This window comes from Taeniopygia guttata, chromosome 8 (genome assembly GCF_048771995.1).
Source record: "Taeniopygia guttata chromosome 8, bTaeGut7.mat, whole genome shotgun sequence".
Taxonomy (NCBI): domain Eukaryota; kingdom Metazoa; phylum Chordata; class Aves; order Passeriformes; family Estrildidae; genus Taeniopygia; species Taeniopygia guttata.
Genome location: NC_133033.1, coordinates 9826551 through 9840504, shown reverse-complemented (window position 1 = coordinate 9840504; position 13954 = coordinate 9826551). Strand labels below are relative to the sequence as shown.

At 51.2% G+C, this 13954-nt stretch overlaps 1 protein-coding gene across 7 annotated transcripts in view; it reads left to right on the top strand.

Annotated features, from left to right (window-relative positions):
• Positions 1–13954, top strand: part of RNF220 (ring finger protein 220) — a 213005-nt gene that overhangs the window by 127056 nt on the left and 71995 nt on the right. For all 7 annotated transcript variants that reach the window (XM_030278887.3, XM_002193068.6, XM_030278889.3 and 4 more), the window contains one exon: positions 3971–4100. In XM_030278887.3, coding sequence (XP_030134747.1) covers positions 3971–4100 — 130 coding nt within the window. The remainder of the gene's footprint in view (positions 1–3970; positions 4101–13954) is intronic.

Below are 13954 nucleotides of genomic sequence, written 5' to 3'. Positions count from 1 at the left end.
GCAGGCCAGGAGCAGGGGTGACTTCATGGCTCCATGCCTATTCCATATCGTGCTTGTGTCCCCAGAACCTGAGCCCAGCTCCCAGCCTGGAGCCCAGGTCCCATTACTGGCTGCTTTGCAGTGAATCAGACCTTTCCCAAAGGAATTATCTTGGATCCAATATCAGTGTCACTGAATGAAGGATCCAGCCCTCTATCCCCAGTGGGATCAGGAGGGTTTGGTCCAGTCCCTACCTGGGTTGGGGTCCATTTGCAGATGCCCTCCAAAAGAGTCTGTGGAGAAATTCCTCCACACAGGGGTGCATCTGCGTATTGAGCACTCTGCTTTCAGAGCAGGAAATATTCGGTTTCAACACTTGGAGTTAAACATTTCCGTGGAGCCCAGGAGACCGTGCAAACAGCGGGAGCACCAAAGCTCTGCCTTTTCATCTCTCTGGCACTGGCGAGCGGGGGGTCGGCAGCAAGGGAAGCACGGCAGAGCCGCGGAGGGTAAACACTGGAGCCGAGCCTACCGAGTAACCAGAGAGTGAAGGGGAGAGAGAGGGGCAAAGAAAACAAAAACACAGCTGCCAAAAAACAAAAGCCTGAAAAGAGCCATTCAGTGTCTCCCAGGAGCGGGTTTGGCACAGGGCAGGGAAGGATAAACAGGGAGCAGGCGTAGGTCCTTCCCGCTCAGGGATATGGGCCCTTTGTTTTGCCCTGGGCAAATCAATGCCCTCTACTCCATCCAGAAGGGTAAGCACTTACACCCCAGCACGGTCCAGCCACACACATGATGTAGCATCCTTTGTTTGCTCCTAGATATCAGGAGAGGTGGGATGCATGCATCTTTCTCCATCCTGACATTCACAAACAAAGCCTGAGGACTTGCTGTCCCCATCCCCTCCCTCTCCTCACAACCCAGCACCCCACAACATGGAGGTGCCTGGAGCAAGGCACCACAGCGTGGGTCTGCCAGGCTCCGGGCATGCTGCAGATGTGGATGCTGCTGATTTGGGGAGACGCATTCCAGGAGAAGCCTCTGTTGCACTGCAGGCATGCAGCGGGTCCCACAGACCTGGGGAGGCTTGCGTAGGTGTCCTCCTGGCACGGGAGAGGTCCCTCCTTTCTGCCTGTCAGTTGCACTCAGCCCTGCTCCTGTGAAAGCACAGCTGTCAGTCCCCTGGGCCAGGAGCCGGGGCTGCTTGTCTCCTGCTTTGCAATCTGTACATCAGGGCCTTGGCTGTATGTCCAGGTTCCTGTTCTCCTGCCCCTCTGGAAGCCCCTGCATCATCCTCCCGCACTCACTGGAGCAAGGGGATCTTCCCCAGCTGTCATGGGGATGTGGGGTGACAGCTGTCACATCCTTCCTTGGCACAAATTCATCACCATATCATTGGTGTAGCTGGTGGGTAAGGGCGCTGCTGCTCATTTCTCCTGCTGGCCTGGGCTGGGGTTGGGAGCAGCCATGGAAGACAGCAAGGCTTCTTCCCACAGCCTGAGACCCCTCCTGGTTGCCCCAGTCATTGAAATCCAGAGTCACCTCTGCTTAGAATTATGCACCCCGTGGAAGAGTACCAGAGAACAAGCAGGGTGTGAGAGCTTGGGTGTGCAGGAGCTTAAACATCCCACTGGTCTGCTGTACCCTGACTGTGCATCCTGACCTAAGGCTGCCAATCCCAGTTCTGTGGGCCGGGACTGCCCATCACCTCCTCCAGAAAAGGAACATCTCTGGGCTCCCTGTAGAGCAGAGACACAGGGATGCTCAACCTCTGTTCCACCCTTTGGCTCTGCTGAGAGCATCCCAGCCCCAGCAGCCAAAGCTGTGGATGGCGATGGGGGCTCGTGGGCCCCACAGCAGTGGCCTGAGCCAGGAGTGGGGATGCAGAGCAGTAGGGCAGAGGGCAGCCTGTTTTCCCATCCATCTGTACACCCCACAGCAGGGATCCAGCAGGATTTCCCGTCCGCTCAAAGGTTGCCTGTTTATTTTGGGAGGGAGACTCAGACAGCTCCATTGTTTTGCTGTGAAGTTAGGGTTATAAATAGCAGGTGGTCGGGGACGCTCCTGGGCTATTTTGGGCCCCCACTAGACAAAAGTGGAAAAGTTCCAAGAGGAAGATGAAATTACTGAAATGCCGACCTTTCCCGCAAGGGTCAGCAGGAGCTGGGTGTTTGGGTTTGGGCTGGATTCTGGGCATTATTTAAACATGAGGAAAGGAGGAGAGAGGAAGATGTTCCAAGTTGTATGGGCTGCATGCTGCCAAAAACCAGTATGTCCTCCCTGGCAGAAGGGTGGTGGGAATGAGGGCCCGAGGCACCTGGGATCTGCTTGGAAGCCTCTGGGAGTGACCCAAGTCCAGAGGAGAGACCAGTCAGGCTTTCCTCCTGGCTCTGCAAATGGGAGAGTTCCCAGTGGAAAGGGAAGCTGGGAAGGCAGGGAATGCACCCTAGCACTGGCCTGCCCCAACTTGCCCTTTATGCCTCAGTTTCTTCCATCTCCTATAGAGATACTGAAGAAAAGGGCAAGTAATATCCCAGTGATAGCCCTGCTTCCACAGGCACATATACTTTGTCCTGCTGAAGGGCAAAGATAAACCAAGGCGACTCTCAAACTTACTTCAGACCCTTTCTCTTGTTGAATGCTTGTGCCAGGCAGTTATAAAGGGAGAAGCAGGGACCCAGTAAAGCTGCTCGCACCAACGTTTTATCCTTTGAGAGGGTCTATTCCTTTAATTGGGATTCATTTAACTGGGCTCCACCATCATTAGGAACCATAAAATGGCACCTTTTGGCTCCTGATTGGAAGGCCACATTGCATGCAGCCCCCTCGTATCCAGCACCGGCTGCTTTATTGTGCATTACTGCCTCTCACTCGGATTTAACCAATTTGATCCATGTCTAATACATAAATAAATAATCCAGCAGGAGGGTTCATGCTGGATGACAACAGGCAGCTATAAAGCTCGTTTCTCCCTGCCAGAGCCATCTGAGCCAGGCTCCGCACGCCCTCTCATGAGCAGAGCTGCTAGTACAGCTGGGAGAGGGGGCCTGGGGACCCGCGGGCTTCCCTCTTTTATGGGAACTTCATTGTTTGCTTTAGAGTTTTATTTTATGTTAAATAGACGCTGTATATTCCTTACAGAGGGGGCAATAAAGTTTCTGAGCTGGAAGGAATTGGCTTCAGATCAGGGAGTGAACCAGGGAGATGTGGCTGGGCAGGGAAGCAGAAGACAGGATTGAGAGTAAGGAGAGTGTGAGGAAATGCGTCACTTGCAGATCTGCCCCAGAGACTCAACCCAGATAGGGATTAGGGTACACAGGCAGTCCCAGATCTCACCCTGGGGTGATACAGCCCCAGGGGCCCAGAACTCTAGCAGCTGTGGGGTCTGGAGCTGCTGGTGGTGCAGGGGGACAAGGGGCCCCAGCCCAGCCCTGGGAAAGGGTGAGCAATCCTGGGTGAGCATCCAGACCTGCTCCCTTGTACATCCACAGCCTCACACCATGGGTTTTCCTCTGCCTCATGACATTGTGTGCCCACAGAGATTTACTCTGCCCTTCATAGGGAGGATCATCCTGACCCACCCAACTTCAGGAGTGTCAAGGAGGACGAAGATGGCTCTTTATAATGAGTTAACAGGAACAGCGAGCAGTGTTAAGTCATCCATCTACTCCAAGTCATATCACCTGGACCTCAAATGGGAAGCTGGGTTTGCACAGAGTCACTTCCAGAATGCGGCTGCTGCTGCTCTCGCTGTAAGATTGGAGGGCTCACAGCCAGGCTTGGGATGCTCTCATGTCAGTTGCTGTGCCACTGCAGAAGAGAGCCAATCCCTGCCCCAGGGACTGTACGATGGGGAGAGAATTACAGCTATACCATGAGAAAATCTCTGTATTTCAGTCCTGTGCTAGGACAGGAACCAAAGCAGAGCACAGATGATGCTGATGGCAGCTGATCTGAGCTAAAGCTTTTTCCCTTCTTTTCCTTCTCACAGGCAAAAAGAAGGCAACTTTGTTTGACAGCCAGGCTCCAATCTGCCCCATCTGTCAGGTCCTTCTTCGCCCCGGGGAGTTGCAGGAGCACATGGAGCAGGAACTGGAGAAGCTTACGCAGCTGAACATCAGGTAAGCAGCTCCTTGGGATCTGTCAGTATCCCTGGTCACCCAGCTGGGGCACCTGCATGGGGCAGAGAAGATGGTGGTAACCACAGCTACAAAATGTGGGGGATCTAGTGCTAGCCAATGGGGCAGAAACATTTCCCTGGAGTTCACTGCAATGGCAAAGTCAGGCAGAAATTTCTCCCAGAGGTCACAGACATCCCTTTCCCTGGGGACGTGTGTTCAGTGAGCAGTTCTCATGTTGCTGACATCCCCTGATGGAGAAACCTGCAGCATTGGTGCACACTGCTCCTCAGCTCTCTTCAGCTCCCTTCTGCTACCCTCAGTGCAAAAAAGTTACCTATTAAAAAAAAAAATTGCCTTTTAACTGCTAGCAGTTATTTAGGAAATGGCTGCGGCCAAGGGTTGGCAAATCCCTGCCCCTGCTTTAATAAAAGTCAGCAACCTTGGGAAAGAGCATGTTTATTTCAATTATTAATGAATTCTCCGGTCATTAAAAGGTGAGGAAAGGAATCAAACTACCTACTAGAAGCAAAGTTACATCACCAGGTGGTAGGAGAGGAGGGACAGCATGTGTGTCAGGGTGTATGTGTGTGTGCACACCAGGGTGAGGGGTGCACGTGGCTGTGCACAGTGTGGAGGATGCAGAATCCATCCCTGCTTGGCTTGGATCTTCTTGGATTCGGCAATAGACGTTGCAGATGGAGGGAGCAGGAGGGAGCTTTAGTTAGAGAAACAGAGACCTCTCAGAATGGATCTGGGTTGAGATATCCCAAATTCGGCACCTGCACCCTCAGGCTGAGACCCACGTTCCCCGTGTGCTGCCCAGGAAGACAGGGAAGGGGGAAAGCAGGGAACAGGCAGCCCATTTATCCCCTGCGACACCCGGTCCCCTTGCAAGAGTAATTTATGGTGTAATTTGGGCCGCATCCAACTTAATAAAGGGCCACTGCAAATTAGTGAACAGGTTTAAATGAACAGAAGCAATTAGTGCTCGGAGGAGCCCATCAAAGAAGTTGGGCCAATATCAGAGTGAAACTGAAACTGCAAGCCAGGAGCAGAGGCTGGCTGGCGCAAAGTGGTGATGGGAAGGTGGCGTTTAATGGGAAAGGAAAGGAAACCCTAAATCATAAAGCATGACAAGGGCCATTGTGGGCCAGCTGACAAATGAAAAAGAATGGCATTATTCCTTTAAATAACAGCAGCAGTTAGAGAGAAGACAGCTCTCCCTGGCTTGCCCTCGCTTCCCTGGCCTGCTCCACTCGGCCACGCAGGCGGCGAGGAAGAATCAGAGGTCTTTATTAATTATTAAATAACGACTCCCTCCGTAGTGTGATAGATAACGTTCAATCTAGGCGATGGATTCAGGCGATGGAGGCTAATCTGTAACACAGCAGCTCCACACAGGGATGGGCTCTCCCAGTCCCAGAGGAAACCAAGGCAGGGACCAGCAGCAGCAGCAGGCAGGAAGGGCAGGAATCGTGGGCAGGATTAGCAGGCAGTGGGGTCTGAGGGGTTGTAGTCCCCTGCACTGCTCAGCCCCAGCAGGCAGCTCTCTATAGTGGGTAGCTCTGTTTCCCATTCCCCCACCTTTCCTGCCTGGAGAAGCCAGGAGCAAGAACACATCAACAAGAGAAGAGAGAAACTAATAATGATCTCAAATAACCCAATAAACATAAAAATAAAATGTGGGCCTATAAACGCGACGGGCACTGGCAGCCCTGGCCGCTCCCTGCCAATACCGACTTGTTACCGAAATGGCCGAGCAGCTGTTACTTATCAGTCTGATGGGGAGAAGCAAACCAGGGGGCTGCTTTCCAAGGGCTTTTTTTTTTTCCTAATTTAAAGAGGATGCAGCCAATCATGGCTTGTGGTGTTAAGTTTTAATAAACCTTAATGATTTGCAACAAAATCATAGATTTCCTGTGCTTGGGGTTAGGAAGTCAGATTCCCTCCTGTCCACTGAGCTTGCAGCACTGGAGGCTTGGTGGGCACTGGATCAACTCTGGAAAAGGGATTTCTCCAGGAGCTTCTTGGGGCTGAGATACAAGGAAGCTGTAGGCACCAGCTGGATGATGCTACCTAAGGTCCCAGACCACCGCAAGCAACTCACCCGCTCCAAAAAATCCCTTTCTCAGCTGGTGGATATGGGGTTTGCTATCCCCTAGAGACAGGGACAGTGCTTTTTCCCTCCATGGGCAGTACTGGTGTGACCATCCTGGCCTCAGGACAGGGACATTGCAAGGTCAACCCAGCTCAAGCATCATGCAGTGAGGCAGGAGGAGCCATGCAGGCAACAGGGCAGCACCCACCCATGCCTCAGGAGTCCTTTGCATGTAGCAGGGACAAAAACCAGCTGTTAGACCAGTGATGAACATCACTCAGGAGGATCCAACCCTGGTGCAGGGTCCAGCTTTCCCTTGAAAAAGCATTCTTGAGTGGGAATGAGGTACCTGGGTTTCTAGCTCTGCTGCGTTCTTGGTGTGTCCAGTCTCCCAAAGCATAGGGAGAGAGCTGCTTGTGCTCACCCCACGGTTCCTCCACGCTGTGTGGGTCCAACCGAGCCTTGTGCACAGCTCCACACAGCGAAGCAGGGCTCTCTGAATGCAAATTTCATTTCTGAGCCACTGGCGCTGTTTCAAGAGCCGGCAGCCTCCGAGCCCTTTTTGGTGTTACATATGTAACAGCCTCATTGAACTTGACATGTCAAATTCAGGCCATTTGTGCAAAATCTCCCTTTAATAATACCGTTTCATTTCGCTCAAATGAGACTTGAATGCATGTAAAATGGAAAAGGATATTTAAGCGCTAACATTAGGCAGATGTCTTGCCAGAGGCCGATTGAATATATGAGATTTTGAAGTGCTTAACACGTTTTCGGTGCTCCCTCTTAGAATATGTCACCTGGCTTTCTTTTTTTTCCCCTCTTTCCCTCCCCACCTGCCCCCCCTTTAAGTGAAGGGTATAAATTGAAAGAAAACAAAACTACAAGCCTTGGTTTTATGGGGTTTAACTCTTGCCAGGCAAGACTGTTGGTATTCCTCCTCTAAAGAGAAATTGCCTTGGAGCTCACCTTTGCAGAGCACAGGCTCAAAGCAGCAGAGAGTGGGAGGCGGGTGAGGGGTGGCCCCATGATGCAGGGCAGAAGGGATGCTCTCCTTGCTCTGCCTGTACAGTCAGAGAGCAAAAGGTGCCCACCTGAGTAGCTAAGTGACACCCAAGGTAAAAATAAGAAATAATAACAGTGACCCTTTGTACGCGTCTATGCCCTGTGTCTCAGCCAGGCTGGTCAACACAGAATACATGAATATTCCTGGTTTGTGTGCATGAAGCTGATCTAGATGTGAGTCTCCTATCCTCACTCAATATATATTCACGGTGAGTTTTACACCTCATCCATGTTAAAGGCTCACAATGAAGCACACTGAAATGTGAGACTCTTTCTGGAGCTGTCAGTGGCCCCAGCTCCAAGCTTCAGCTGGTACTCTGGCTGCAGCTGCATTTCCCCAGCCTAGGACTACCTAGGCAGTGCAGGTGGCCACAGCATTCTGGAGCAGCACCCAGGGGTGTCCCTCAGGTCACACACACACACCCCGTGTGCATTGCTGCGTGTCACCCTGCAGGTAAACACTGTGAGCAGAGGTGGCAGTGGGCAGCAGGACCCTTAATCCCTGCCTGCTTTCCCCAGGCAGTGACCGCAGAGCACTGCTGATAGAGGGGAGGCTGGGTGGAGAAGGGCAGGTTTTGGGTTCTGGTTTGGGGTAGAAGGAAAGATTGATTTGAGGACAGAAGTAAAGGAGGAAGTAAGAGCTATAGAGACAGCCTCAGCTGATGCTCTACAATGATTCTTTCTAGAGTTTGGGGAAGAGACATTTATTGGCCATTTAAAAAAATGTAGGAAGTCACATCACAAATATTACAGTTGCTGAGTTCAGCAGTTTGAAGGTTGGGAATGTGCCTTTGGATGCAGTGGTTTTAATAGCATAACAATCTGTTCTTGAATATGCAATGCTCCTTTAAAAAAATATTTGGCGGGGGGTGTTTTTATTTTGCTGTGTGACAGCTGCCAGATTCTCCCCTGCATTAGCAGCAGCAAGCCTATGCTTCAGAACTAGGATTTCACCTCCCCAAAATGGCTGGGGAGTGGTCCAGAGGGTGGAGCAGTGAAGATGTTCTCAAAGTGCCCCATGGCTGTGCAAACTCTCCTCTCATTCACTTTCTTTCTTTTTTCCTTTGCAATCAGTACTTATTCTGAGCATGTTTGTATTTCAAAGCCCGTGCCCACCTGTTGGCTGCTACCAGCCCAGGCCAGCAGCTCTCACTGCTCCTTGCCATTCTGCTGGGACACATCCCTGCACATCCCGCATCTCAGGAGCTACTGATTTCCCCTAATGACCTTTCTGTGTGTCCAGGAATAATTTCTCTTCTGCTTCTGTGATTACGAAGCATTTCCTGCAGCACAGAGGGCACCGGGGTCTCGCACCTTGGTGCAAAATGGAAAGTGCTGCAGGCTGTTTTCTGTGACCTCAAAGATGCTGTCACAAAGAACCAAATAGTGTCAGGCAAAGGAGGGCAGAGTAAGATGCAGTGGGAATGCCTGTGTCAAAGTGGGTGAAGTGCCCAAATGGGGGATTCAGCTTGACTTTTGTAGCCAGCTTTGATTCATGTCAGAGGATAAGAGCCAACACCAACTAGGGTGCTCCAGCTCCTGTAGCAGCATTCAGTGCTCCTCTGCCCAGGCTCAAATCTTCCTTTGGGTTCCATCTGAAGCTTTCTCTCCCTTGTTTGCACACATACTCTTTTCCTCTCACTGTTCTTAATCCTCTCTTCTTTTGCAGCCAGGGTAGAAACAGAAAGTGCTCCCTCAGTTCCTGGCACTGCACAGAGCATCCTCACCCTGCTGTGAGGAGCTTCAGCTCCAGGTTTCTTTATGTAGAGGGACCTTGGGAGATTAACTGGTCACAAGGCAAGCTGACTGTTCTTGAGAGATGTCTCCAGACCTACGGAAATGCATCCTGCTTTTCACATCTTTTACAGGTTGCTTTCCCAGTGTTTCATGGTCTTTCTGGTTAAAGTCATCTCATGCTAACCCCTCAGAGTCTGCACTGGAAACTCCTGCTAACTGACAAGTTGGCAAGCACATCATCCATGTGGTCCCTTGTGCCCAAATGACAGGAGCTGGTCTGTTGCTCCTGGTCACAATAAGGGCGCAGAGCAGGTTATGAGATGTGGCTCACACCCCTCTCCTGCTCAGGGAACCCCCTGTTGAAATACAGCTGCTCCTTTCCTTGCACTGCCCCAGGAAAGTGTTTGCTTCATTTCTGTGGGATCTGCCAAGCGCTGTGTTCTCCCAAAGGACCTTTGGAGGACCTTCCCAGGGCCAGCGTGGGCGGCTGCTGGGGAAGGGCGAGTGGCTGTGCTGCCAGGCCCAGCAGGATAAATAGGGTGTGTAAAACCCGAATTAGCTCTGTTGTCATGTGTCACATCAGGGTCATGGCTCTCGTCTCACGTCTCCTTGATTTATGCCTGGGGACTTTAACTTGATGACCAGGTACTTCCCCAGACTTTTTGTGCAGCAAATGCTGCAGGTCCCCCAGCCTCTCAATGAGAGAGGTTAGAAATGGTTTTGGGTGAGCAGGTTTTTTTCCAGGGCTCTGTTGGAATACATGGTTCCCTTCCTTGCAGGCAGTAGACACCTGTGGGCTCTCCAGAGAGAGGAAGGAGCCCTGACCAACAAGTGAGATTGCAAGCAGGCATTGCAACCTCCTGCTCCTCAACTTTTCCCTCTCTCTTTCTTTCTTGTCCCTCTTCTTTTTCCACCTTCTTTTCTTTTCTTCCCTTTCTCCCCCTCTTCTTCCCCCTCCCTCCATCTCTCCCCACCCCCCAGTATCAAGGCGACATCTCCAAGCCAAGTACTTTTAATTTCGCCCGTGGCCCTTGCTGACACGGTGGATATGCACAGCAAGTTAAATTCCCGCCTGATCAATAAAGCAGAAGCAGTGTGTCCGACTGGTCGATATTTTTTTATCTGTCTTCAGCCCAGTCCTGCTGATGACAGCCCCCTGTGCTTCAGCAAAGGCACTCAAGGGCATCGGGCTTTGGCAACACAGCTCTTTTTTTTTATTTAAATTTTAAAAAAACCCAGATGCCGACAAAAAAAAAAAAAAGTTCATGGAGTTTGGCCTTTGCTTAATAACGTTTTATGATTTATCTTAATTTTTAATTGAAAAAAATTTGCGAATTAATTGATTTCTGGGACTTGCCAATTAACATTGTAATTGGGTGCATGATAAATTTCAAGGGAGCATCATTTTTCTCCCTCTCCCCCTTGTCACTGAGAAGGGGAACTGCGAGGGCAGCTGCCTCCTATCCATACGACCCCCGCTCTTTCCCGAGGTGCTGCTGCCCTCCTCCCCCCTTGCTACTGTATCTTAAAGAAGGAACAAGAAAGCTAATAAAGTCGTGTTATTAGAGTCTCGCCAGAGGTGACCCCTCAAGGCATAAATCCAGGCTAGGGAGATGCTGGGGACAGGTACTATTAAGTGCCTGAGCGTGCTTTGCAGGTGGGAATGGGTGCCTCTCCTGCAGCACCTCTCCCTGGCTGTGCCCTCCCAGGGCTTCCCCAAAGGGCTCTGGTATCCCCCAAGGTGTTCAATCAAGCAGTTAATTGCGTGTGATGTCTCCTCAGTGCTCCTCCTGGGTGTGAGTCCTCCATGATTGCCCTCCAGACAGTGTTCACCAGCAAAACCAGGCTGCAGGGACAGGCTGGTGTGTGGGAGCTGCTCTAAGGACACAGAACAGGTTTTCACATCCTTGTTCTGCCCTGATTCCCTCAGGGAGAGAGTCCTGCCCCACAGCAGCAGTGGGGCATCCCATGCCCCCATGGCACAGAACCTCAGCCCTGGAGTTGGGGGTGCCCAGTTTCAGGTACAGATGCATCTCCAGCTGGATGGTGTCACCTGAAGTTTCTCCAGCAGTTTGACTCCTGTCTGATTTAAATGAAACTTGCCTGGAAGTGTCAGCTTCTTGTGATCCCCGAGCAAGACCAGGACCACCTGCCACCACAAGGCAGCTAACAGGGTCACATCCCTGTGTGGGGTGTGGAGAAGTGGGTGTGCTCACTGCTACTAAAATGAGGAGTAAGGACACAGTGTGGGGTTGAGGCAGTGAGAACAAGCTGCCCTGGGGCACTGAGAGAGTGAAATTACCAAGCAAATTGAAGTGTGCTTTGTGTCTCTAGTGCTTCTCCCACCCACTCCACATGCTGGTATGGACCACCTTGCCACAGTCACATCAGGTGTCCCATGCATCCTCTAAACCCCAGTGAGTTTGGATGGGGCTCCGTTGTGCCATCCTGGTGCTCCTGCTGCGCCCCAGTCTGGCCAGGAGTGAAGGATGCCAGCCAAGGTGGAGGGTCCCAGGTTCCCTGGCAAAGCCACAGCTCTTCCCACCAGCCAGGACATCAGAAAGGTCAGGAGCAGTCCTGCTCCAGGTCTGCCAGTGTTGGTGGCGAGAAAATGTGTGGGAATGGAGAAAAATTTATGAGGAGAGGAGTCTGTTTATTATCTAGCCAATGTGGTGCTGCTGATACCATGGATTTATCCTCTTTCATTCCTCCGCTGATTTGTGTCCCTGCCCCTCACTGTGGCAGATTAATCATGGACAGAAAGGAAAGAGAGACCCTCCAGCTTCCTCCTGTGCATTTAGAGGGTGGTAATGACAGCAGCCTGGACCCTTCACCCACGGCTTTTCCTACAGAGAGAGCACACGGCAGGCAGCTGCCTGCCCTGCTTAGAGATGCCCCGTTCCTCTCCTCCATGGCAGACCCCAGGGAAGGCAGAGGCTGCTGTCCATAATCTGTAGGTGAGAAGCATTTCTCATGGGTCAGAACTTCCAGGGTAGCAGAGTAAGTGAAAAAAAAGTATGAGTCACGTTTTCTCTTGCTCATGCAGCGCCCTAGAAGAGCTATGAACACTCCTTAAATTGCCTTCAGACCTATGGTACCTGCAGCCCATTCCCTGACTCCAGGATAGGGATTTGAAGGCTGAGGTTTAGAACTCTGGAGGGCAAAGCCTTCCTCTGCTGCTGACTCTCAGGGCAGCAGGAGGCCTGGGAAGGGGTGTGTGGAAACCCAAGGGTGAGAAATAAATCTCCGGTCAGTTATTCGCCCTGAAGCAATGCATGTCTTCTGCAGAGCCTCTTCTGAACTGCCACATGAGCTGGGAATAATTAAACAGTCATTATAGCCATGGTAGCAAAGAGCCCCCCAAATCAATCTAATGCATGACCTTTCCCTCCAATTTTCCTTTTTATTTTTCCAGCCACCTCTTTTTCAAATAGTGGGAGAGAAATGAAACTACCCCCCAGCCACTGTCTCCTGTTTGGCCCTGCCCACATGGACCATCACTTCCTCACCCAGAAATCTGTTATCCACTCTGAGTGGGGACATGGGGTATCAGAGGTTGATAAAGGAAAATCCAGCAGGGCAGAAAGAGTTGGGGATGTGAACAGAACATAGCAAATAGGGGATTTCAGCACAGTCAGGTCATGCCACAGTGTTTTATGATTCTGCTGCATTTCATTTCTTCGGGGGAGGTGGGTGATTGCCCTGTGGGTCAGATTTGTCACAACTGACTGTGTTGGTCACTGAGGTCTCACAAATACTGACAGGGGGAGCATGTGGGAAGCACGTCTGGCACTGTAGGAGTAGAACATTTCTAGCCCTGACTGCAGCCTCTTTGGCAATTTTTTATCATCACTCAGCCCCTTTTCCTCTCATGGGATGCAGGTGCCACTGGGGGAGCCAGAGCAGGGTAAAAATCCCAGTGTGCCTCCTGTGATGGCACAGATCCCACCTGGCCATGCTGAGGGCTGTCACCTGCAGCTAGGTATAAAATCAAACTCCCATTTCCTTATTTAAGCATCAAGTGACACTTCCACTTATTTAAATTGGCATTCACAAAAATCCAATTCCCTCTCTACTCAGCAACGGCTCCATTACAGCTGGAGTTGCTATCCACGGCTCTGCCAGAGGCTTTCCCTGCTGCTGGGGCTCCCATCCCAAGGCTGCACATTCAAGCCATGAGTCCTACAGTTAAAAATAAATTGTTTCCAATTTGGGGTTTTTTTGGGGCTTTTTTTTGTTGGTTTTTTTTTTTTTTTTGAGTGGGGGGTGTTAATTAAATACATCCATTGGCTACAGCCTGTAGAAATCTTTCGGTTTTGCAGGATCTCATGCGGGAGCTGCACAGGCTGATGCCTGTCAAACAGGGGCCTGCTGAGAAGGGGTTCTGTGGAAGAGTGGCAGAGCTGGAAGACTCCAGCTGCATGGCATCAGCCCTCTTACCTGCTCCTTACTGGTTCAGTGTCCTTCAGAGATAATCAGGAACAACTGCAGCTGCCCCAGTTCAGGGAACTTAGCCTTCAGATAATGACCTGATTTTTCCCTGTGGGAAGAAGCAGCAGCTTCCATTCATGGGGGTGATAAGGGACCACTCCTTGCGTGTTGCCTTTTTATTTCCTATGGCAAGAACACCCCAAAATGCAGGACCATAACAAAGTAAATAGGCTTGAAGGTCATTGTGTGTAACAGCAACCATGGCAGAGGAAACCCCAAGACTGTGGATAAGGAGGGCACATACTTGGCTTGCTGAGCTGCCCTTTGGGAAGTCATGGGACAGGAGCATTGGGCTGAACAGCCCCTTGAAGCTCACTCAGGGACATGCCAGGGGCTTCCCAGGTGCACCTGGGGATGCTCCTAACCAAATGTGTGCCTAGCATTAAAGGACATCTGCATGTCTCTGGTGTAGCCTGAGTTCTGCTTTCATTGTGAAGAGCCTTGCTGAGAGGAAAGGCTCCTC